At 40.7% G+C, this 26,036-nt stretch overlaps 1 protein-coding gene across 1 annotated transcript; it reads left to right on the top strand.

The window, feature by feature from the left end:
- The first annotated feature begins 3,594 nt into the window (after positions 1 to 3,594).
- LOC130469121 (uncharacterized) lies at positions 3,595 to 6,534 on the top strand. The gene is made up of 5 exons (XM_056838091.1): positions 3,595 to 3,845; positions 3,925 to 4,163; positions 5,870 to 5,939; positions 6,051 to 6,149; positions 6,251 to 6,534. Exons 2-5 carry the CDS (start codon positions 4,087 to 4,089, stop codon positions 6,347 to 6,349), a joined length of 345 nt encoding a protein of 114 aa, XP_056694069.1. The 5' UTR covers positions 3,595 to 3,845; positions 3,925 to 4,086; the 3' UTR covers positions 6,350 to 6,534.
- The last annotated feature ends 19,502 nt before the right edge of the window (positions 6,535 to 26,036 follow it).

A 26,036-nucleotide genomic window follows, 5' to 3' on the forward strand; every position in this document is an offset into this window, starting at 1 on the left:
TATGCATATGAGACATGTAATAAGTTTGAAAACATTCCTTAGGTTCTTTGGTTCAAAGTTGGGTTCGAAAATGTCATTTTTGCCTAAATATGTACTATAACGACCCAATTACCCTTAAATGTGGAATAATAGATTATTACGAGGCTTAGAAAGTTATAACTATGCATATGAGACATGTAATAAGTTTGAAAACATTCCTTAGGTTCTTTGGTTCAAAGTTGGGTTCGAAAATGTCATTTTTGCCTAAATATGTACTATAACGACCCAATTACCCTTAAATGTGGAATAATAGATTAGTACGAGGCTTAGAAAGTTATAACTATGCATATGAGACATGTAATAAGTTTGAAAACATTCCTTAGGTTCTTTGGTTCAAAGTTGGGTTCGAAAATGTCATTTTTGCCTAAATATGTACTATAACGACCCAATTACCCTTAAATGTGGAATAATAGATTATTACGAGGCTTAGAAAGTTATAACTATGCATATGAGACATGTAATAAGTTTGAAAACATTCCTTAGGTTCTTTGGTTCAAAGTTGGGTTCGAAAACGTCATTTTTGCCTAAATATGTACTATAACGACCCAATTACCCTTAAATGTGGAATAATAGATTAGTACGAGGCTTTAGGATAGTGGTGGTTGTTCAAAGGATGATGGATGGTTACACCTGATACTTCTTTATTCAGGGAATTTCCATACTCCTTGAATTCTTATGCAACTGGTCTCTATATTATGCTCATGGAGCTGGATATTATGTCATCCATGTTTGCACTCCCAAACTACCTCCCAACCCGGAAAAAAAACATCTTATTTGGATTTAAGTGTCTGCTAAGTTCCTGTGTACCATCTAATTGCTGGTTGTTAGTATCTGAAGGTTATTTCAGGAGCTTGGTTGTGCTTTCTTTGTTGCTTAATCTTTAAAGAACAGTCTGTTTTTGGGTGGGTTTGTGGACCAAAATTTTGCATATTCAAATTCATTCCCCAGCATTTGTACAGAACTGATCAGAACTGACCAGTTCTATGCACTGATCTGCACAGCTCAGATCAGAACTGTGCAGATCAGTGCACAGAACTGATCAGAGCTGACCAGTTCTGTGCACTGATCTGCACAGTTCTGATCTGAGCTGTGCAGATCAGTGCACAGAACTGATCAGAGCTGACCAGTTCTGTGCACTGATCTGCACAGCTCAGATCAGAACTATGCAGATCAGTGCACAGAACTGATCAGTTCTGACCAGTTCTGTGCACTGATCTGCACAGTTCTGATCTGAGCTGTGCAGATCAGTGCACAGAACTGATCAGTTCTGACCAGTTCTGTGCACTGATCTGCACAGTTCTGATCTGAGCTGTGCAGATCAGTGCACAGAACTGGTCAGCTCTGATCAGTTCTGTGCACTGATCTGCACAGTTCTGATCTGAGCTGTGCAGATCAGTGCACAGAACTGATCAGTTCTGACCAGTTCTGTGCACTGATCTGCACAGTTCTGATCTGAGCTGTGCAGATCAGTGCACAGAACTGATCAGAACTTTATTTTTATTTTAAAATCCTGCTTTTGAAGGTATGTAATTTTGATGATTTTCCAATGCAGTAGCGTCAGGCATGGATGAAGATCAACACGCAAATTCAGGTCCTTCTAACAAATCACCAAATCAAGTGCCCCAAAAGCAAAAAAAGAAGCCAAGAGGCCCTACAAAAGGAATAAAATCCATGCCCGGGGTTCCAAGAAAAATTGAATGGGATCACTTGGACCGACCCACAGGGAAATGGGCAACGGATTACAAGAATCACATTGGCGAGATAAGTCGCGCAAAGGTTTCAATATTGATCAGAACCTGGGAAGATGTTTCACAAGGAATAAAAGACACTTTGTGGGAAGACGTCAAGGTAACCGGTTTTATTTTGGAAATTCAGTTGTACATATCTACGTGTCTTTTTCATGTGCTAAAAGACTTTCTTGTTCCTTTTCTTTTTCTTTCATTTAGAGAGAATTTCATATCACAGATGAAACTAAGAAAGAAGTTGTCTTAAAGAGTTGTGATAAGCGTTGGAGGGAATTCAAATCAAGATTGACGACTGGTTGGATTCGGGGTACAAGGAAAAGGCCAAAAGATGAAAAGATGCCATATGATTTGTATAGTTATATAACTAAGGATATATGGAAGGAATTTGTGAAGATACGTATCTCCGAAGAAGCTGAGGTATAAAAATTATTCTTATTTAAAGTCTTGTTATAATCTAAGTTTTATTTTGTTGTAATAATTTCTTTTACCCCCCTAAAATTAGGAAATAAGTGAGAAAGCAAGACAAAGTCAATCTTTCAACGTATATCCTCATCATATGGGACAGAAATCATATGCTGAAATGACAAGTGAATGGCAGAGAAAAGGGTACATTCCCTCAGTTTCTTCGTCATCTGAAGGTTCCTCTGCGTCTACAATTTCTTCAAGTTTGCCGAGTAGGACATGTTTATGGCTTCTTGCAAGATCGAAACCAGATGAGAAAGGAAATCCTTACTTGCCGGATGAGGGCACACAAAAGGTCAAAGAAAATATTGTAAGTTCATTTAACAATTTTGCGTAATGTTGTGATTCCTCTAATTTCATATATGTTCTTAAATATGAAACCAAGTGTTGAACTTTTCTCAAAACCATTTGATTTCATGTAGGATGAATGGAAAAGGAAACAAGATGAAGGGGAATTTGTTCCCAAAAGTGCACGAGATGATGTCTTATCTCGTGCACTTGGTAAGACTAAAGAAGGGAGACCACTAACATTTGGTGGTGGAGTAGGCATCAAAGCTGTGTGGGGGACCGGAGAGCGGCGTAGCTTTCGACGGTATGGAGATGCGGAGATGGAGGAAATGGAAGCAAGAGTGACCAAAAGGGTCAAAGATGAGACAATACAAGAGATGAACTCCAAGATGAATGCCATGGTCATGGAGAAATTTATCACATTTGCTAAAGAACTTGGTGTCCAAATACCAAGCCATATGAGGATAGACGCAAATGTTCATAGTAGTTGTCGTTCCGGGGGTTTAGATCCATTTGCCGACATTACGGTATGATAATTTGTGTTTTTCAAGTACTTTGTTTCTAGTTAATTCTATTGAACTTTTCTAACATGTTACATTGTATTTGCGTTATTGTTCAAAATAAATAATAAGGAACCTGTCCCGTGCCATCTATACCTGAACATAGGCTCGGAGAAAGTCTTTGTTGCCTATGGTACCATATGTCCAGAGTTGCTCCTTGATCACCACAACGACGTCACGTCCGATAACGTGAAAGTGAGCGTTGATGATTTTGAGCCCGCGTACAAAGAAGCTCCCGTCCCCGTGCCTTCTCAATATATTAAGAAACTTGCTCAAGCTCATGGTACCTTCACTCAGTGGCCAAAACATTTGGTGTCGCTTACGAATGAGGAGGTAACTAACATATGCATGATAATTTGAAGTAGAACTATTATACCATGTATGCTCACTAATATGTATATCGTTATTTGAAAATCATACCTCAGGTAAACAAGCCTACAAGTAAAGAGCCTAAAGGGAAAGGGAACAAAGGGAAAGAGATAGTGGTTGGGGGAAGTGGAACAAAAGCGTCCAACACTAAATCAAAAACCTATTTCCTTGAAAATTATAAAGTGCAAAATTTGAGTGGTAAGTGCAATGTGATGAAAACTATGATGTTGGGATTAAAAGAAGGGGAGCACGTTAAGGTACATTGCACTAAAAGGACATTCAATATGGAAAAGGACTTTGAAATTAGTGTCACCGTTGAAGACACCGATCAACTTCTCTCGGGAGCATGGCTCAATATATCAATAATACAAGTTTTTGCTACGTGAGTTACCTAAATTCATATTTTGCCCCTAAATTTGATTTTTATGATTGTCTTAACGTTCTTACACTCTATATTATAGGGCTTTGAGTGAGTTGTGTTTTCACGATGATTGTCACCCCAATAGTATTGGATTCATGTGCCCGGAGATGATCTCGGCCACCATGTTAAAGTCCGATGCAGATCGAATTCTATTGTACATGACGAGGTCCATGAGTGCACTTAGTTCTAAGACATTCATCTTATGTCTAAACGTGAGGTCTACATATTTGATTCTCAACAGAAGAAGAGAAATTTGATGATTAAGGAGCCACTAAACAAGTAAGTAAAGTATGCATATGAAAATGCCATTTTTGCCAAAATTTTTGCCTTAGGTTCTTTAGTTCAAAGTTGGGTTCGAAAACATCATTTTTGCCTAAAAATGACCTAGGACGACCCAATTAGCCTTAAATGTGAAATAATAGATTGTAAAGGGACTTAGAAAGTTATAACTATGCATATGAGACGTGTAATAAGTTTGAAAACATTCCTTAGGTTCTTTGGTTCAAAGTTGGGTTCGAAAACATCATTTTTGCCTAAAAATGACCTAGGACGACCCAAATAGCCTTAAATGTGAAATAATAGATTGTAAAGGGCCTTAGAAAGTTATAACTATGCATATGAGACGTGTAATAAGTTTGAAAACATTCCTTAGGTTCTTTGGTTCAAAGTTGGGTTCGAAAACATCATTTTTGCCTAAAAATGACCTAGGACGACCCAAATAGCCTTAAATGTGAAATAATAGATTGTAAAGGGCCTTAGAAAGTTATAACTATGCATATGAGACGTGTAATAAGTTTGAAAACATTCCTTAGGTTCTTTGGTTCAAAGTTGGGTTCGAAAACATCATTTTTGCCTAAAAATGACCTAGGACGACCCAAATAGCCTTAAATGTGAAATAATAGATTGTAAAGGGCCTTACAAAGTTATAACTATGCATATGAGACGTGTAATAAGTTTGAAAACATTCCTTAGGTTCTTTGGTTCAAAGTTGGGTTCGAAAACATCATTTTTGCCTAAAAATGACCTAGGACGACCCAAAAAGCCTTAAATGTGAAATAATAGATTGTAAAGGGCCTTAGAAAGTTATAACTATGCATATGAGACGTGTAATAAGTTTGAAAACATTCCTTAGGTTCTTTGGTTCAAAGTTGGGTTCGAAAACATCATTTTTGCCTAAAAATGACCTAGGACGACCCAAATAGCCTTAAATGTGAAATAATAGATTGTAAAGGGCCTTACAAAGTTATAACTATGCATATGAGACGTGTAATAAGTTTGAAAACATTCCTTAGGTTCTTTGGTTCAAAGTTGGGTTCGAAAACATCATTTTTGCCTAAAAATGACCTAGGACGACCCAATTACCCTTAAATGTGAAATAATAGATTGTAAAGGGCCTTACAAAGTTATAACTATTCATATGAGACGTGTAATAAGTTTGAAAACATTCCTTAGGTTCTTTGGTTCAAAGTTGGGTTCGAAAACATCATTTTTGCCTAAAAATGACCTAGGACGACCCAAATAGCCTTAAATGTGAAATAATAGATTGTAAAGGGCCTTACAAAGTTATAACTATGCATATGAGACGTGTAATAAGTTTGAAAACATTCCTTAGGTTCTTTGGTTCAAAGTTGGGTTCGAAAACATCATTTTTGCCTAAAAATGACCTAGGACGACCCAATTAGCCTTAAATGTGAAATAATAGATTGTAAAGGGCCTTAGAAAATTATAACTATGCATATGAGACGTGTAATAAGTTTGAAAACATTCCTTAGGTTCTTTGGTTCAAAGTTGGGTTCGAAAACATCATTTTTGCCTAAAAATGACCTAGAACGTACGACCCAATTAGCCTTAAATGTGACTACTACGTATATAATTGCATTTACATGTGTAAACAAAGTATATAATTGCACTTACATGTAAAATATTCTTTGCATTTACATGTGTAAACAAAGTATATATAATTGCATATTTTATCGAATGTGTAGTGCTTTTCGGAGTTACAAGAGACTAGGTGGACAATCTAAGGGAACTAAATTAACATGGATTCCAGCACAGGTATATATATATATAATTAGTTTATTATTTACCTAAGAAATAAGTTTTTCAAAATTATAACATACAATGTGATAGAAATTTTACTTGTGTTATTTATTTTAATGCATTTAGTGTGCTCAACAACCGGGATCACTAGATTGTGGCTACTACGTCATGCGTTTTATGTACGACATAATAATGAATCATTGTAATAGTCAAGATCTTACTAAGGTATGTTCTCATAAACTACGTACTTTATATAATAAATTGAAGTACACAAAACTATTATATTGATCAATCGTTGATAAATTGAATTATTTACACTTTTTTAGGATTTTTCAAGAACATTGCCTTATTCAGCGGAGGAGATTAATGAGGTGAAAGATTTTTGGGCAGATTACTTCATGAACAATGTCGAATTTTTAGCTTAATTTGTAATATGAACTTGATCTCTAGCTAGCTACGTACCTTTGTTGTAATAATTTTATGTTTGTTGTAACATGTTGGTTGATCGATCTATGACGAATTTAATTGCCTTTTATTGGGAACGTTAATTACGTTGTAAACTTTTGTGACAGGTATTAATTATAAATGTATTCCCGGTATTGGGAATGAACCGTCTAATTTCAAAGACGATCATGTCGGAATTTCCAACTAATATTAAAAAACGAATATTTTTTTTTAAAAAAATAAGTCATTTGCAACGCACGTTAGCTCAATGTGCGAGGCAAATGACTTAATTTTTTGGCGCTAAAATTGTCATTTGCGTCGCACATTAAGCTATTGTGCGTGGCAAATGACTTTTTTTTTTTGCGCCTAAAAGTCATTTGCGTCGCACAATTAGCAAAAGTGCGTTGCAAATAACTTTTCAACATGGTGCCTGAAAAGTCATTTGCAACGCACATTAGCTAAATGTGCGACGCAAATGAACCTTATTTGCGTCGCACATTTAGCTAATGTGCGTTGCAAATGACTTTTCAGGCACCATGTTGAAAAGTTATTTGCAACGCACTTTTGCTAATTGTGCGACGCAAATAAGGTTATTTGCGTCGCACAAATGTGCGACGCAAATGACTTTTAGTCATTTGCGTCGAGAGCTTTTGCCACGCACGATGTGCGACGCAAATATGCTTAAAAGTGCGATGCAAATGACCCTTTTTCCACTAGTGGCTGCAATCCCAAGTCAGGTCTACCGCCTCCATCGCCACCGGATCCAGGTTCCAATACCGACGCGACACCTCCGGGCTGAACCGCCGCTTGGATCTCGATGCTGCCCCGGATCACCCCCTCCACGTACCCTTTGGCGAACCTGAAGGTCCTGTTCTCCAGCAGATCCGCGAGTTCGATCCACTACCGAATCATCCCCGCTCTAACCCGAGTTGGCTTCCTCCACCCCCAACTCAACCATTTTCCGCAGGAACATCGACGACAACCGTCACCACGACGGCTGCTCGGGTCATCCCATCTCAGGCCGGCACGACGACATCCGCCATGATGTCGATCCCTACCTCCGCTCCAGCATCCTGACCGTTACCTCCCCCAATGGTGACCATGTCGATGCCTCTACCCGTTTCACTCCCAACACCAGGATTGGCGCCGGTAGCTCAGATGCAACGGGACCAGATCCTCTCCCAGCAAGTCGTCCAACCTGTTGTCAACGTAGTCGCTTCGGCACCAGGAACGCTCCCCCAGTTGATGACAGCTCCCCCAGCCAACCAGGCGCCACAAACAGTGTTGCCAAGCGCACTAATATGACCTGACTCTTCTCGAAACTATTCTCCATACACTCCTCTTAACAGGTCAGTCGCTCCGGTTAGTCACGGCTTTGTAACACCTTTCCCTTATGTTGCAGGTACCCACGCGACTCAAGGAACGCCCCAATATATGCAGCAAGTGGTACCGCAGTTTACTCCCCACCAGCCTCATGGTGTATACCCCCAAAATACCTATTATCAGCATCTCCACGCCAGTATTCCCGAAACCTTCAGCCCACTTGTCCCGGTGCTCAACAGCATCTGCGAGAACACCAATTACCAACTCCAACAAATTATGACCATGATAAACAAAATTCCAGGAGTACCAACACTAATCAAAGAAACCAGCCTAGACAGTTATGCCGACTCGCCGTACGCTGATCCCATTGATGCAATAGACATCCCTAAACGGTTCAGTCCACCCAATATGCCTATGTATGACGGGACGTCCGATCCAAGAGAACATATCCTGACCTATAAACAACGGATGATGACCATTCCAGTTCCCAAACAAATGAGAGAAGCCAGCCTCTGCAAAGGGTTCGGTTCGACGCTAGTTGGGCCCGCCTTGAAATGGTTAACCAGCCTACCAAATGGATGCATCACCTCTTTTGCTCATCTCGACAATATGTTCAATCAACAATTCGCCAGCAGCAGGTGCCTAGAGAAGCAAACAAGTGACTTGTACCGAATAATTCAACGCCCCGACGAACCTCTGAAGGACTACATAGCCCGTTTCATTAGGGAGAAAGTGACCGTCCCTGAATGTGATGTCCCAACAGCTATCGAAGCATTCAGACAAGGGTTATATGGCGAAACCGACCTCTGGAGGGATCTAATCAAATACCCCTGCAAGACGTTCGAAGATGCTCAAGCTAAAGCAATGGCCCAAGTGAGGCTGGAAGAGACTCTTTATTCTCGGAAAGGGGGCAACGACTACTCGAAGACGGAAAGACGATTGCCCTACCCCAAGAGAAGCAATGATCGTCCTGCTCCTTATTCTCGACCTCATCACGTAGCAGTGGTGGAAGATGATGACGACTCCGGCTGGAAGAACAGCCCGGATCTACCTCCAAAAATTAACGAATACTCTTTTTGTGTTGACACTGTAGGTCTAATGAACCACCTTTCAAAGATGGGGAAAGCAGTGCAATGGCCGCCAAAGTCTAGCAAACCTGAGTCGAAGAAGGATCCCTCGAAATGGTGCGACTTCCATGCTGACATCGGCCACACAACCAACGATTGCGTCGCATTAAGGAGAGAAGTGGCTTATCTATTAAAGAACGGACAGCTAAAGGACGTCATGTCAGACAAAGCTCGTGGAGTCGTCAACAAAAACAATTCTAACTCTCCATCTAGACCTCCTCCACCTCCTCCTCATACTAAAACTGTGAATTTTATTGCTGGAGGTTCTGACATTTGTGGTTTAACTTATTCCGTAGCGAAGAGACACGCTCGAGAGAACGAGATAGATAGACCGGCCCGAGCCGTAGCCGCCAAGTATCTAACCCCTATATCCTTTGACGAATCTGATGCAGGGGACATCTCGGATAAACATCACGATGGCCTAGTGATCTCCATTCCAGTTGGGAATTGCATGATCAAACGCGTCCTCGTCGACAACGGCAGCTTAACTAATGTGATGATGCTCGATGCCCTCAAAGAGATGGGGCTTATCCCAGATACGGACGTCGTTAAAAAATCCACCGTGTTGATAGGGTTCAGCGGCGAAGCAAAGACTACCTTCGGAGAAGTCACCTTACCTGTTTACGCTCAAGGGATAAACCAACAGGTAAAATTTTGTGTTATTGATTGCCCTTCATCTTACAACATTATCTTGGGCAGGCCATGGATCCACGACACGAAGGCCATCCCTTCGACGTATCACCAAACCATTAAGTTCCCAACTCGATGGGGAGTTCAGGAAATCAAGGGAGATCAACAAGAGTCTAAAGAGTGCTACAAAGCGGCCCTGAAGCCTTCGGCCACTAACAAATCCTCTTTATAGCAATTACAGTCCAGTTCTGAACCGGTAAGCTACAACGAGCCCAAGTCCGAACAGCTCGATGAGGTCATCCTGGATCCCGCAAAGCCAAACCAGGTTGTTTTTATTGGATGCGATGTTCCTGACAACATCAGGTCGGAACTTGTCGCTTTTCTCAAAGCCAACGCAGATTGTTTCGTATGGTCCCATGAAGATATGCCCGGCATTAGCCCAGACGTCATCACTCACAAGCTCAGTGTCGACCCCAATCATAAGCCCGTCAAGCAGAAGCGACGAAAGTTCGCTCCTGAGCGCAACCAAATTATCAATGACGAAGTTCAGCAACTGCTAGATACAGGGAAGATCAGGGAAGTGAAGTATCCGGACTGGCTAGCCAATGTCGTCGTAGTAAGAAAGAAGAACGGGAAGTGGCGAGTCTGCATAGATTTCACCGACATCAACAAAGCATGCCCCAAAGATTCTTTTCCTCTACCCCACATCGACGCCATGGTTGATGCTACTGCAGGACATGAGATGCTCTCATTCATGGACGCGTTCAGTGGGTACAACCAAATTTTGATGCACCCAGAAGATCAAGAGAAAACCGCCTTCATCACGGAGCGGGGTACTTATTGTTACAAGGTCATGCCATTCGGCTTAAGGAATGCCGGCGCCACCTACCAACGCTTAGTCAACAAAATGTTCAGAAACCAGCTAGGCGACACAATGGAAGTCTACATCGACGACATGCTCGTAAAATCTAAAAAAGCCTCGGATCATATCACACATCTCCGACAAGCTTTCGACGTTTTGCGAGAATACAACATGAAGCTCAACCCCACCAAGTGCTCATTTGGGGTCTCTTCTGGAAAGTTCTTAGGCTACATGGTTACGCAAAGAGGGATCGAAGCAAGTCCTGATCAGATCCGTGCAATCGTCAACCTACAATCACCTCGGAACCAGAAAGACGTGCAAAAATTAGCAGGCAGAGTGGCCGCCCTCAACCGCTTCATCTCCAGGTCGTCCGACAAATGCAAATTGTTCTACGCATTCTTAGGAAGAATGAGAAGTTCAGCTGGACCGACCGCCACGAAGCCGCTTTACAGCAACTCAAGTGGTACCTGACGAACCCTCCCCTGCTATCCAAACCAAAAGACAATGAAGAATTACAGGTGTACCTTGCGGTGACGGAGTCGACCATCAGTACAGTATTAGTACGAGAGGAAGACGGGAAACAACTACCTGTTTATTACATCAGTAAGTCTCTACTTAGCGCCGAAACAAAGTACTCTCATCTCGAAAAACTTGTCCTTACACTTGTTGTTGCTTCCGTTAAATTACGTCCTTACTTTGAATGCCATCCTGTTATTGTTAGAACTAACTATCCCATGAAGTCAATCATGAGGAAACCCGAGTTATCTGGCAGGATGTCCAAATGGGCCATTCAATTAGGTTGTTACGACATCAGGTATGAACCTCGCACAGCCATCAAGTCACAAGCTCTAGCAGATTTTGTGGCCGACTTCAGCCCGAACCTACAACTCGAAGTCGATCTTGAAGTAAACACACTAACCGACGCTGGATCCTCCTCAACATGGACCCTACACACCGACGGCTCCTCGAATATACGGGGAACAGGCCTCGGCATCGTGCTGAAATCACCACAAGGGGACACCATAGTGCAGTCTGTCTGTTGCGAGTTCAAAGCTACCAACAACGAGGCAGAATATGAAGTTTTGATCCTAGGATTATCACTAGCGCTCGACATGAACATCCGCCGACTTAAGGTACGTTGTGACTCTTTGTTAATTATCAGTCAGATTAATGGTTCTTATGCAGCAAAGGATTCAAAGATGCAGGCTTACTTGGAAATAGCAAAAAGGCTCGTGAACAAGTTTTACTCATGCATTTTACAACAAGTACCAAGAGATCAAAACACCCAGGCCGACGCCGTAGCTAATCTCGGCTCCAACATCAAACCTAAACTCACCTCCATCCCCGTAGTCCACTTAATGTATCCAGCCATCACCAAAGATAACCTGCCCATCACCGAACAGCCCCAACCCACTCAAACGCCCTCATGGCGCGACCCATACATACACTGGCTCAAACACAACACCATCCCACCTGGAGTTACCCACGAAAGGTCCTTCCGCATGAAAGCCTCCAGATTCATCCTCATCCACGGAGTATTGTTCAGAAAATCAGTTGCAGGACCATACCTAAGGTGCCTAGATCATGACGAGATCGAGTCGACACTGCGCAACATACATGATGGCGAGTGTGGAAACCACTCCGGAGGAAGAAGCTTAGCCCACAAAACCCTTACCATGGGATATTTCTGGCCCACCATGAAGAAGGACGCAATCACCTTTGCAAAGAAGTGCGACTCCTGCCAGCGGTTCGCATCCATCTCTCACCAACCTTGTGAAGTACTCCACCCCATCCTATCCCCTTGGCCCTTCATGAAATGGGGGATGGACATAGTGGGGCCATTACCACAAGCGTCAGGGCAGCGCGTCTTCACGCTGGCAATGACTGACTACTTCTCCAAATGGATCGAAGCAGAAGCTTTCAAGCGAGTTCGAGATACTGAAGTCATCTCGTTCATCAAACGCAACGTCCTCAGTCGGTTCGGTATCCCTTCCGAGACCGTCTGCGACAATGGTTCTCAGTTTATCAGTAACAAAACCAAGGAATTCTGCAGCAGGTATAACATCGCCCTGCACACTTCAACACCGAGATATCCTCAAGCAAACGGCCAAGCCGAATCCAGTAACAAAATCATCATCAACAACCTCAAGAAACGTCTCGACGACGCCAAAGGGAGATGGGCAGACGAGTTACCTATGATCCTCTGGGCCGACAGAACGACACCCAAGACGGCGACCAATCACACTCCTTTCTCCTTGGTCTTCGGTTGCGAAGCAGTCATTCCTCCCGAAGTCGAGCTCCCCACAGCAAGAAGTAACTTCATGACTCCAAGGATGAACAACTCAGTCCTGGCTTACGACATCGATACCGCTGACGAACTCAGAGAAGCAGCATTGGTTAGGATGGCATCCTACCAGCAAACAGTAGCAAACAGCTACAGTAAAAATGTAAGGGTTCGAGTATTTCAGCAGGGAGATTGGGTTCTACGCAAGGTCTTCCCAAACAAAAAGGATCCTCGACACGGTAAACTAGCCCCGACATGGGAAGGTCCCTACCGGATCGTAAGACGAACAGGTCATGGAGCGTATGAGTTGGTTGACAAAGATGACACACCCATCCCAAGAAGTTGGAACGCAACACACTTAAAACTATACCACTTTTGAACACTCACATGTTTTTTTCTTTCTAGTTTCTTTTTAAACGCAACAGGTACTCTAGCAGTCGTCACCATTATGTCGACATCCCCGAGATAGGGTGCGCACGGCATATTGTGGAATCGAGAATATCTCGGGTTGTATGCACTTATAGGCAACCAGAAGTTAAGTTCTTCCCCTTTATCTTTTTTCTTTCCTTTTTACATGATATCACCATTACTGACTTAGGCATCGGAGGGCCGTTGGCACCACCAACGGCCAATTCTCACGCCACCATCTCGTTTTGCAGACAACATCATGACGACATCATAAGTGTATACTTGGGAGGAACAGCAAACATAAGGATTCGACTCGACCTCGTCCAGTATTCTTCCTCGAACTCCCTCTTTCTCTTTTTTCTCCTTGTCGTAATTTGCTTTCATTTTCATGTCGCTCCATACTGACTTAAGCATCGGAGGGCCGTTGGCTCCACCAACAGCCAATCCTCACGCTCTGCTATGTTGACAGTATGATGCCCACATGGTGAAGGTACAACATACAAGAGAGCATAATTGAAATTGTGTACGCGTATTCAGAGACACAAAGTGATGAGAAATAAACGCCTGTTTTATTCAAACTTGATTGTATACATTACATGTTACGAAGCTTACATTTACAATTTACATCTTACGAGTTGGGCCATACAAAATGCCTGAAAAACAACTGTACAAATAACAAAACACGATTTAGGCCATTACAAAAACGCCTGGTACACTACAATGTACAATACACATACAATGGAATACAGTTATACATTTTCTACAGTTTACATCTTGCAGATTCTTCTCTGACAGGCTGGAGGCGTCGCTAAAGTCAATCTTGAGGTATGTGCCCAACCTGCAAAAACAAAACACATTTTTTCCAAACACAAACAAGAAAACACAAGATTGGAAATCCACACAAATATTTACATGACTTGTCCCCTTGGACAAGCCCAAAAACATCCAAAAGACTGCCGCCTTCAAGGCGAAACACAGCCACAAATATTTTTTTGACCTTCCCAAAGGCCGATCACACAAAAACATTGTTTAAAAAACAAAAGAAACCATTGTTTGACAAGCACACTATTCAAATACTTAATTTTTTAAGGAGGGGGGACAGAACTACTCCTGATGGTCTGCTGGGCCTGCATTCTCCCCTTGTTCGCCATCGCCTGGTGCCGCCGTCGTCTCGACATCGGGGCTTGTTGCAGTCGCACCCTCCTCGACGTCCTCTTCATCGCTAACGGCACCAGGGGGATATAGTCCTCGGGGAATGCAGTGTTAAACTGAGCAATGACCTCGTCAGGCGTCCAGTTCACATGTTCGCCCGCCTTGAACTCCTCCATCATCTCGGCCTTCATTTTCCAAGTGTAGTAACCAGCACACTCGTAAATCCTCGCCTTGAATTTGGAGAGAGACGTCTTCAGCTCGTCAACTTGGACAACCAGCGTCTCCTTCTCAGCATTCAGCTGCGCGACCTCAACAGCCCCCTTCTCCTGACTCACCTGCAGCGCCTCAGCCCTTTCCGTCGCCTCCTTGGCCACATCGCCAAGACGACTAGCCTCCTGCTTTTCCTTCTTCATGTCGTTTTTCAATTTTACTATTTGATCTTCTAACATTATGACATGATGACATGTGGCTAAAGCAGATTGCAGGGACTGTTCAAAAAAAGAAAGTAATTTAAGTGTCACTACACTGACGAAACGAAGATGGCATGCAGGGAACGAAACTACAATAAAATAACAAAGGGAGTTGAGACATACCCTCCAGGCATCCAAGACGCTCTCAACAGTTGCAGCTACTGGGGACAAGGTCTCTTGACGCTCCCGGCTTGACGGCATCCACAAACGATCAACCTCGGGACAAAGCTGAACCCTTGGCGCGTCTGTCGACCCATAGTCGTCAGGGAACTCCACTGAAAACTTCCTCTTCCGGGGCGGAGGTGGCAGTTTCTTCTCAGTAGGCATGAGCAAGCTGGTCTCCCCTGTCACCGTGGTGTCCGTTGAGGTCTTTGGCGGCTTCGGAGGTGACAACATGGTGATGGGTTTGGCTTGGGACGTATTCCCTAGTGACTCGAGCCGCTTCTTCAGCAGTGCATCCGCAGAGGGAGCCTTACCAGAACGAGTCGAGGGGCCAGTTCCTGTTAAACAATATTTATTGACGACTTAGTCTCGTCTCAACGATTGTAATTTGAAAAAGGGCAACGAACCTGAAGTTGTAAACTAATCCTAACCCATGTTTACCTGTTGATGTCGACATGCTCACAGGTTCAGAGATCTCTTCTTCCTGAGGCTCTTCGCGCTCGAACTTGGTGCCGACAAAGGCTCTGTCCTTTAGAGGAATTCCCAGCAGCACAGCAGTCTTCTTTATGGCTTCAGCACCGACACCAACTGTGTCGAAGGATGCACCTACAAAAACAAAAAAGTGAGACAAAGTCAAATCAACAAGCCCAAAAACACCAAAAAACAAACAAATACCTCTAGCCATCCACTCTCCCGTCAAAAAGTCGGAGTCAGACCCTAAACTAGCCAACTCCACAAAAAAGAACCGACCCATCCACCCACGGTCGTTCAACTTATCCGCACCAAGAAGGGCCTCCCTGTCATCCTTGACATGCAGCAAGTACCTACCAGCCCCATAATTCTGGACCTTGTAGGTGTACACAAGGTCCTCGACCCGGAACTCCATGTCCAGTTGGCCCGCCAAATGGTCAACCAGGCGCATTACCCTCCAGACCTGTGGCATCAGTTGCGCCGGCGGCACCGCCAACGCCCTCAGAACCCCTCTCACCAGAGGCGAGAAAGGATAAGTGTATCCAATTTTGAAGGGGTACTCGTAGAAGCACACCCAACCGTCCGATACCCAGTCGGCCCGTTCATCGGGCTGCGGCAACCGAATTACCGCCGACGGAGGAAAGCCACACTCCTCCCTAAGTGCCTCCACATTCTGCTTTCCCCAAGTGGTCGGCCGAGCATTCTTCTTGTCCAGTATATGGGTAGGGGCAAAAATTGGGCCCTCAACCAGATCGCACTCCACCACCACCTTCTTGTTCTTCGCGCGAGTGGATTTCATTCCCATTCGCTGCGACATGAGGAAAATCGGAGAAGAAGAGGGAAAGTGAAGAAGAAGAAGAAGAATTGAGCAGTTACCTGAGGAAAGGAGAGAGAAAGGGCGCCGATCGTTTTTTCTAGGAAAAAGAGAGGAGAGAGATTGCAGAAGTGATTTCGGATGGTTGGAAGTGCAGCCTTATTTATTGGCGCAGTTGGGCGGTTGGTTTCCCCAAGGCAAAGATCATCATGACTCTAACGCCGTCAGTGTTGGGGAGGTTAAGAGGCAATTTCTCCTTTTCCTATTTCATGAAACCCATTTTTCCTTTTTGAACTTCCCGGAATGAAATTCAAAATGGGGTTGGGGACAATTGTTAGGGGGGAAAATAACCTCTTGGTGACGTGGGCATACGTGGCAGGAATTGTGTGCGTGGATGCCAACAGGGCGTGAGGTGGTACTATTCGAACGGTCTTCCCAACTGCTGGGCTCAAAACGGACGTTACAACCGTTGATGGAGCCGGATTTCATTACGGATTTATTATCTAATTATGGGCAATTATTCCATAAACGTTACACTCATGTTGTAAATGCCTATAAAATGGCTTAGTCGTGTTTGTTTTATATACGCAACTCTCAAGCAATAAACTTACAATTACCTTATGCTTTTACAACTTGTTCTCACCATATTCAATTATCTAGCTCGATCGATTGTTAGCACCATCATCAAGACAAGTTCGTCCCTAAGTCGAATTTGTCCAAAACAGTGATGATCAAAAGTACCAGCCAAGATAAACCTGTAATGATTGCATAAGTAGTTCATAACGTGTTTTGCATTTGGCTTTGTGATTAATGATGTGTTCACTAATCTTTTGCATTTGGCTTTGTGAAGGTGTGAAAGATGGAATCTAGTTACCTCGATGAGCTGAATGCTAAGTAACAGCAAGGGCAATAAAGTGAAGGTTAAAATCATAGAAAAATGGCGAGCCAAGGTGTCTCCGAAGAAGGGAGTGTTGTATCAGTCACTACTTCTTGAAGATGATAAGGTATACCTATATAAAAGTCAAGGCTTAAAAGTCCAACTTTGGTTTTGCATCAATTTTTTCATGCATTTCATGCACATTTAGTCCTACAAATGAAAGCATTCTCTAAAGGGTTGCAAGAATAAACACCTTTTAGTTTGATAAATACACAAGTCTCCCCATATACTCCCTAAATTAGTGTTAACAATTTATCACCTAACAGAATTTCCTGAACCAGACAACATTTGTTAATAAAGGCCTTACCAAACTAAGTGTGGTTTCTAGGAAATATTTATAATTTCAAACAAGAAACTCTGTTTTCAGATATTACTGGTTGCGACCTATATATGTACAAATTATTATAACAAGTATTTTTTTATGGTGATTTCCAAGTTATATACAACTTGTTTATTACAACGTCGCCTTGTGTTATTCTTTGCATATAAAAGTGAGATGTATCGAGCTCCTAAGCCCGAGTATGATAACTCGCTGATATCAGTTTGTATTTAGGATCCAGTGAAAGGATTTGATTGTTGTCTATCCTCGTTGTTTGATGAAAATTTGAAAACAGATTTCTTTGCAGGGTAGATGGCAAGCGTGGGAGTTATGGTTAAATATTTAAGTTACTGCACCATTATAACATGTACTTGTAATTTGTATCCTAATTGTTACTCCGTATGTGATTTTATTCTAATATTCAAGGATTTTTTTTCCTCAGGGTAACAAAATGCGAGGCGCGCTGTTTGGAGATCAAGTTGATCGGTACAAGGATGCGTTTGCATATAACGGAGAGTATGAGATAGCTAATGCGCCAGTTAAGGCCATAGATGAAAGGTGTAAAATTAGCCCAGAAGAGCACGACTATCAAATGAGCTTCAGCCGACAGGCTGTGATCCAACCCGTGGATGCTGAAGGAGGGCCTATGATGCCAGTGCCTAGCCTCAATTCCAAGAGATGTTTAAGTAGAAGGCCCCCTTTCCCTTTGGGTGTTTGTTTAATTTGGGTATGTTCAACTATTGTGATGGTCTAAAACAAGCGTGAAGTCGTCAACAAGGCACTTTCCATGTTTGTCAATCTCGAATACATCTGGACTGGTTAAAGATGAGTACAAAACTTGTTTTTAACCAACTGATCAAGGTTGCAGACAAGCTTCGAGAGTATACTGTTGATTTTAACTGCATTTATTTTGTAGCTCATTAGTGAAGATGACATTTCATACAAATTAGATTTGTTCTATGGGTATGTTAGCTTAATTTGATTGATTGACTTGGCAGGCTTACCCTGTCTCATGTTCTCTTGTCGGCTAGCCTATTAAACAAAAAAATACAACAAAACCAACATTTGTCCTGCTCAAACTTCCCAATGATAATCTTTGCTGCAACTAACTGCGATTCTTGAAATTTTTAGACTAATCCAGTGAAAATGGGATTGAGAGTAGATAGTATGGAAACCATAAATTACCGTCTTTGCTCTTTTTGGCAATAAGAATTAGTTATTGTAATGAAAAGAAGGGATGAAAATTGATTGAAATTGAAAACGAAAAGTTTTGACACCAAATATAATTGGACTTAGGCTATCCTTGTATACTTTTCTTGCTTTTGGTTTTTTTTGCCTCTACTGTGTTTGAGTTTGCAGATAAAAAATCATCGCTCATTCCGGCGGGCATGCACGCGCGATAGCGCGCGGCCCAAATCCTAGTCTTCGTAAAAAAAGAAAATAGGTGCAACACCTTTCTCTTGTCTCTGCAATGGCTCGAACAACATTCAAGGAATCAAACTCCAACACAACTCGCTCATATCCCAGCCACCTAGCCAGTTCCGGCCCATACAAAGCCGCTCTTGCTTCTGCCATCTCCGTCCCCAAGTTCGCACCTACCCTTTTGAAAATCGCTACCAAAATTTTACCTTCTCCGTCCCATTTAACAACCCCAAAGCTAACCACGTACCGTCATAAATGTGGGCATCCACATTCACCTTCACAGTTCCCATGGGAGGTGGAAACCATTGAATAGAAGAAAGCACCCTCACAGGTGATGGATGCATACAAACCTTCGCATTGTAGGTGCAGTAGTCCTCGACTAGCTTCACAAAACCTGCTGCCAATCTTACCGCATCAACATTTGAAGTTTCAGAGATTTCCTTGTTACGACTACACCAAGCTGCCCAAGCAAGGAAAGAGAATAAATGGAGCTTATCTTTAGTGAGCCTACCAGCAACCCATATGAACCGATCAACCAAAGTCATGCTTGGAGCATCTACAAGTATGTCGCCAAATTCACTACATTCGCATATAGCAGTTGCGTGCTTGCACGAAAATAAGGAGTGTAAGATAGACTCGTCCCCTGCTCCACAAATCGGACAATCACTTGTTTGTCGTACATGGAGTCTAAACAAAACACCCATAGTTGCGAGACTAACTTTGCACGCACGCTATAGAAAATGACTCAGCTTCGGCGGACCATCTAACTTCCAAGCCCACGACCACAAATCGGCTTCTCGTGCCCCATAGTGCAGTTACCAGGTGCAAGTATGTAATTCCCCGTAAATTTATAAATTTTATAAATATATTTTAACGTATAGTTATTTACATTTAAATGGAATTTATGAATTTTAGTAATAAATATATATACTTAATGTACATTTATTTTATTTAATAATATTCTAAATATTTTAATGATTTATGCAATGAAACATAATTTTTAGAATCATACTTTGAAAAGAATTTGAATTACGAAAACACGTTTGAATTTGGAAAATACTTCTAATCGGTTTTGGATTCAAACACTAAAAGCAATTCTAATCCTATCCCAATTAGTAAAGTCCACAAGTAAATATACCCCAAACCCCAAAGTTACTAACAATTAGACTCTCTCCTCTCAACTCACAAACCCACAAAAAAGAAAACAATTCACGTAATTTGCTCTAACCCTCTCGTGAACCTTAACGCAAAAAATCTCAAACCCTCTCTTTGCTTCAGCCACCACCGTACTCCTCCGCCTAGCGCCGCCCTGACCGTCGGTCATCCAGCTCCTCCGCCGACCTCGTCTCTCTCTTCTTTCACATGGAATTCTCTCCTTCTCTTCTTATTTCTTGCGCAAGTTAGCACATCCACCACCGTACTCCTCCGCCCAGCGCGGTCCTGACCGTCCGCCGTCCAGCTTTCCCCCTTGCCGCCGCGCCGCTGCATCACCTCCGGGCAACCTTCATTCCTTCTCTCTCTTTGGTTAATTATTAAACCCTTAAACTAATTAATGTTTTAATTATGTTTTAACAATTTAATTTACGTTTTCTTGAATTAAATTTATAGTTTTTATGATTTAATTATGAATTTCAGATTATATGTTATGCATAATTAAATTATAAATTTTTAAATTTTTAAATTTGATTTAAATAAAGTTTTAGATTAATAAAGCATGAATTTTTAGTTTTAAATCATGGTAGGATGATTATAGATTATTAAAGTTACTATTTTTTTTGATTTTAAGCATGTTGAATATATTTTGGAGTAGTTTTAATTATCTTATATTGCTGGAAATTTGTAAAGGGCGTGTTTATTGGAGTTTATGATGATTTGTAACCATTAGTGTAGTAATCACTATGCTAGGAGGTTTAGTAGTTAAGTTTTGATATTGGGGAATGTTCTAATTATGTTTAAGAAGGGTTTGAAGTATTCTAATGTTGCTGTAAATTCATGGAGGATTGATATGAATTTATATTTGTTGTGTTTAGGTGGAGAATTCTCCATAGGTGACTTTTGAATTATTACAGTGGCCTCGCAATTTGTTTACACAAGGTACGTACTTACCTGTGTGTTTGTGGATGTTCTACTATGATTGAAACCATGTTGAATATATTTATGAACTTATTTATGTTGAAATTACATGTTCAATGTCGTTGGGTGAAAACGTTGAGCATAGAGTTTTATTATGAGAATTATATCATGTTGGCATGGATTATTGGTGCAAGCATGTCATTTTGGGAACTTTATATTATTTAATATATTGGTATAGATCATTATTGATCGTTGTTCCCTTTTAGCATTTCACTACTTTAAGGGTTGTGGACCTTGTTCAGTAAGTTGATACTTTACACCTATAAAAGGTAGTTAACCATTGGTAAAGGAAAGATTAAATTAGTTGGAATGAATTCTTGCTTGGAAGCTCACGACAAGGAAAACTGTTTTGGGCAACGGAAAAAGTCGTCGCCCAAACAGGGAAATTCGTCGCCTTAAGTTTAGGGCGACGATTTTATCCAGGTCTAAGGTCGTTGCTATAGGCTCGAAGCCCTTGGTACATTTGGGCGTCGAAATCAAATCTCGTTGCACAAAAGGAGTTTTGGGCGACGTATAAAGTCGTCGCCCAAAGATTCTATTGGGCAACGACTTTTATATTTGTCGCCTAAAGAGTAAACAAATGTGCGGCGATGTTTACTTTTGTTTTCGTATGTTGGTAACTTTGTGCAACGACATACATTTTTGTTGTCCTTAAGTGGATATCTTTGGGCGACAAATTTTCTTTTTCGTTGCCTTTAATTGTCACTTGGTGCGACTAGTCTTTTGATTCCATCGCCCAAAGGAGTCTTCATTTTTTGAATGGTACTTTGTGCAACGAAAATTCTTGTTGCACATAGTATTATGGGCAACGAAAGTTCTTGTTGCACATAAGTTTAAATCACTTGCCAAATTATAAATGATAATGTGTTCTAAAACAATTAAAAAAAACAATTTTGAATAACAAGTACATGGTTATCAAAAGACAATAAATTTTAAATTCATAAATGTCACTCTAACATCGTATATATGTAATCATCTTACAAAATATTGTTCCATAGATACTAAAAGTTGGAATAAACTAATAATTAACTCTAGTTGTAGTCCAAGGAGTTCATATAGGGAAAACTTGAATCCATACTTCAAATAGCGTTCCTCGACCCAATTTAGGACAATGTTCTTGATCCATTGTTCCTGATAAAATAATGTGCCAAATTAGGTACTTGTGTGATTAAAAAAAATGGTAACCAGTCTAATCTTTAACATATAATCTAATCTTTAGTTGCATATAATCTAATGGGTACATAGGCTCGACACTAGAAATCAAGAACATAGTATAATTGGTAGAAACCAAAACTAATCTCTAACACGTAAAAGATAACAAAAGGAAAAATCAAATAAATTTGAAAATGAAAGGAAAACTCGTTTTACTTATATTTCAAACACACTTGCACTTCAACTTCAAAGTAGAGAAACAGAAACTAAATTAGGTTGGTCGTGAAATACCAATATAGCATGGATAAGGAAACTGAAGTCTACCAGAAATATGCAAGCAAGTAACAGAAGAGAAGAACATTCATATTCAAGGACTTGTCAAACACATTGTAAACAACGAAATGCAATCCCAGAAGTCCACGAAATACAACAGAGCATCATACCGACTAAAAATGAAGCTCCACACAGCCGCATCATGAAACTTGTAAGGACTCAACTGAAATAGTTATATGTGCAATTACCAGGTAGCAAATCAACCAAGTATCTAAAAGCTACATCTGTTATGCAATGGGCCTTGAAATTATCTTTTCAACATTCAGGCCTAGATTTAGTGTGACGGAGCAAGGAATTGACACATATATATTCAATTACCTAAAATATGTAAAGGAATTTATCATAAATAAGATAGAAAACTTAGACAAAAATATGTGTTCATTTCATTTTTACAAATCAAAAAAATCACATAACACAAGGGTAACTGATATGTGTTTATGTCATAACCTCACAAAACAAAGTTATTGTCTATAAAAGTCATGCAACCCTAAACAACCCAAAAAGAAACATCAGTGTCCAAATATTCACATAACACGAGGTAACTTTGCTAACCAACAATATAAAAAATGACTTGTTCAGAAAAAGAGGAAGGATGACACCAAAATCTATGAGTTTATTGCACTATAAGACTACATACAACATCCTGGCTCCGAAAGAAAAATGAAGAGACCGAGCCCTTAACATACCTTGGCATCAGTATCCATCTGCTTTGGCTTGTCATCACATTCAGAAGTAGACTTTTCTACTGATACAGGGGTACCATTTTTTGCAGCTGGGATTTCTGCACCACCCACTAGTAGAAAATTTGTTAAAAGCTCCCACACAAAGGATGCCCTTATATAACAAGCGCATCCTTTGTGGTTTTTTTTTTAAATAAAATTATTAAGCTCCGGTGAAAAACAAGCGCATCCTTTGTATCCCCCCTCTCTCTCATCTCCGTACAGTGGCTATGCTGCTTGTCTCAGCTCTCTTTCTCTCCTCCTCATCCCTCACCTGCTAGGACCTCGAATTCAACCACCATCACCGACTAGAAAACTCAGTTTCTCTCATATAATTCCTCCGTAATAGTTAGGGTTTTCTTCTTTTTGGTATTTGCAATTCGTTTCAGATTCCTCTTCATTTTCCGATTATTAAACCTTACTTGATTTTGTTTGATTTTATGCAGAATTCTAGGGGTTGATTGAGGATCTCGGATTAAACTCTGACGCAGCTGAAATTGAATTCATCGATCAGCAGCAATTGAGGTATGGCTACATCTCAACGTTCTCTTTTTAAATTGAGTTGGATAATTTAATGGCCTATGTGAATTTTATCCTAAGATTATTTAAATTGAGTTACATTGAAATTAAAACCATAGAAATGATTCAGTGAAGCAGATTCAGGTTCTTTTATTGGAGTAGAGTTGAATCTAGAGTTGGAATAGAAACGCAATGAGCATTATCGTTACTGCTGACTCGGGGAAAAACTGTGTGTGGTCACTGACTTCTTTAGGTTTCTGTTGTTATATAACAAGATGATATTAGGTGAAGGCTTCATTAATAGAATAATGCCTCCTAGTAATGCATAATTGTCGTTGAGTCCCATAAAAAGTTTTACTGGTCTTTTATCTTGCTGATATTTTAGCAGTTTCTCAATGATGTTAGCCTGAGACCGCAGAAAAACTTTGCCTTATGGTTGGATGTATACTAAGTGCTGGAGGATGTTCTCTATAAAGCAAAGAGTTGGTGTTTCAGTGGTGGAGTGCTGGACTAACTGATATTACTAGACTCTAGACTGATCCAGATAATCTATAAAAGTGCATAATTTGATATTTCTACTAACCAAAAAGTCTCTCTTAATGCAAAGCTAGTCGTCGTCTTCAGTAGTCTTGTTACTCCGTACTTTAGATTGTTTCCTTACTGACAATTAATGGAAGTATTTGCAACTTAATAAAATACTTCAATTCAAAATCTCACTATTAAAACTTTTATCAAAAAAAATATTTAAAATGTATTATCCTTGGGTTTCATAGAATAGAAGATATAGAACACTAGGTTGTAAGCTCAACATATGACCCAACTGTGTCCATGAGCTGATATTCTGACAATGATACTATACATGTTAGAGTAGTTATTTAATCAGACCATACAAGAAACTTTGTGATCATATACCTAGAGTAATATCTGAAAAGGCTTCAACAAGAAATACATCATCTAAGCTTCTGAATGGCGCAAGTAAGTCTTGAATCCCTTAGGCAACATGCTTCTGTATTCAAGTGTTGGTGTGATTCTATATTTTTGTGCTTGTGTCACTGCCACAATATCCGGGCACATATTTGTCACCAAGATTTTTTTTGTTATATCAATGGAGAAATCGGGATGGCGTGTAGCCTTGTTGTCATGTTCGCTTTCCTAAAGCCCTGTAACTAAGGGCTAGATTAATTATTCTTTGATACAGAGAGAAGCCTCCTAACAACGTTTTGTTCTCACAATGTTGGTTTCACTGAGCAGGGTCAATAATTTTATTTTGATTCTAAACATGGCCCTGCATGATCTGAGTCATGTTCTTACTTCTAATAGAATTATATCACTTTTCTTGTTTTGATACCTTGTAAACGTTCATTATGATTTAGTTAGCAGTTACTTGTGCAAGAAGAAGATGAAAATAAGAAGAGGGAAATCAGTTTCCTTATGTTAGTAGTGTTATATCTTTTGAAACTGACTTTCTTCTTATACTATGTTGCAGGAACCCTAGCTACCATGGATGAGGGGAAACAATTTATGTACAATCAAGAACAATTGGTAGTCCTGAGGGAATTAGACCTACCAATCGTATTGGCTTGCTTTGCAGCAATATGGTTGATACCATAGAATACTACAATAAGAAGGTAAGTGAAATTACTCTTAAGCTAGAAGCTTAGCAAAAAATCACCTTAAGAGATCGACAACTTGCTGTAGCACTCGTATCCTTTTCGAATAGGGTGGATATTGCTTCTGCTCAGAGTTTATCTGAGAAGCAAGAATTCATTACAGTGATGAAGCATCCACTCCAAGTCCATATTTCTCCAAGGAAAAAGTAAATAAACATCATAGAAGTTTTCCTTGTTCGCAACTGTCTTTGTATTCAAATTTTAGCATGTCCGTGGTATATAAATAAGTCATATTACTTTCTAAGAGCATAGTATTTTTGTTGGCCTAGGTTGCTTCCCGCGCTTTGTTTTTTCTGGAAACTGATATGCCTCTTATTTGAATTCTCTGTTTGAAACTTGTATGTATCTGTGAACATGGGCTGTCATATATACATTGGAGAAATGATTAGAGTATGAGAAGGTACTGTAAGGGCTGTAACAAATATAGAAAATTTGCACTTCTATATCAGAAATGTATCCAAATAACAAGGCTTAACATAGTGTTTGGTTCAATAATTTAAGAAAAAACAATTATATATTTAAACAATTATTATATATACGGGACGAGGAGATAACTATTTTGCTATTGGCCTTTTTGCTTTCATCCTCTTGTTCATGAAAACTTTTCCCCTGTCCTTCTATTTTGTCTATTTTGGTTTATGCAGGCCTGTTTTCAGTTGGTTTCTCATCTTTCTGAAAGACCATTTCCCGATCTTATTTTATCAGTGTTGGGGCACTGATTTGATCATGGTTTTATGAGGGTTGGATCTTGAACGGTTGTA

The sequence above is a fragment of the Spinacia oleracea genome, chromosome 3 (assembly GCF_020520425.1).
Source record: "Spinacia oleracea cultivar Varoflay chromosome 3, BTI_SOV_V1, whole genome shotgun sequence".
NCBI classification, from domain to species: domain Eukaryota; kingdom Viridiplantae; phylum Streptophyta; class Magnoliopsida; order Caryophyllales; family Amaranthaceae; genus Spinacia; species Spinacia oleracea.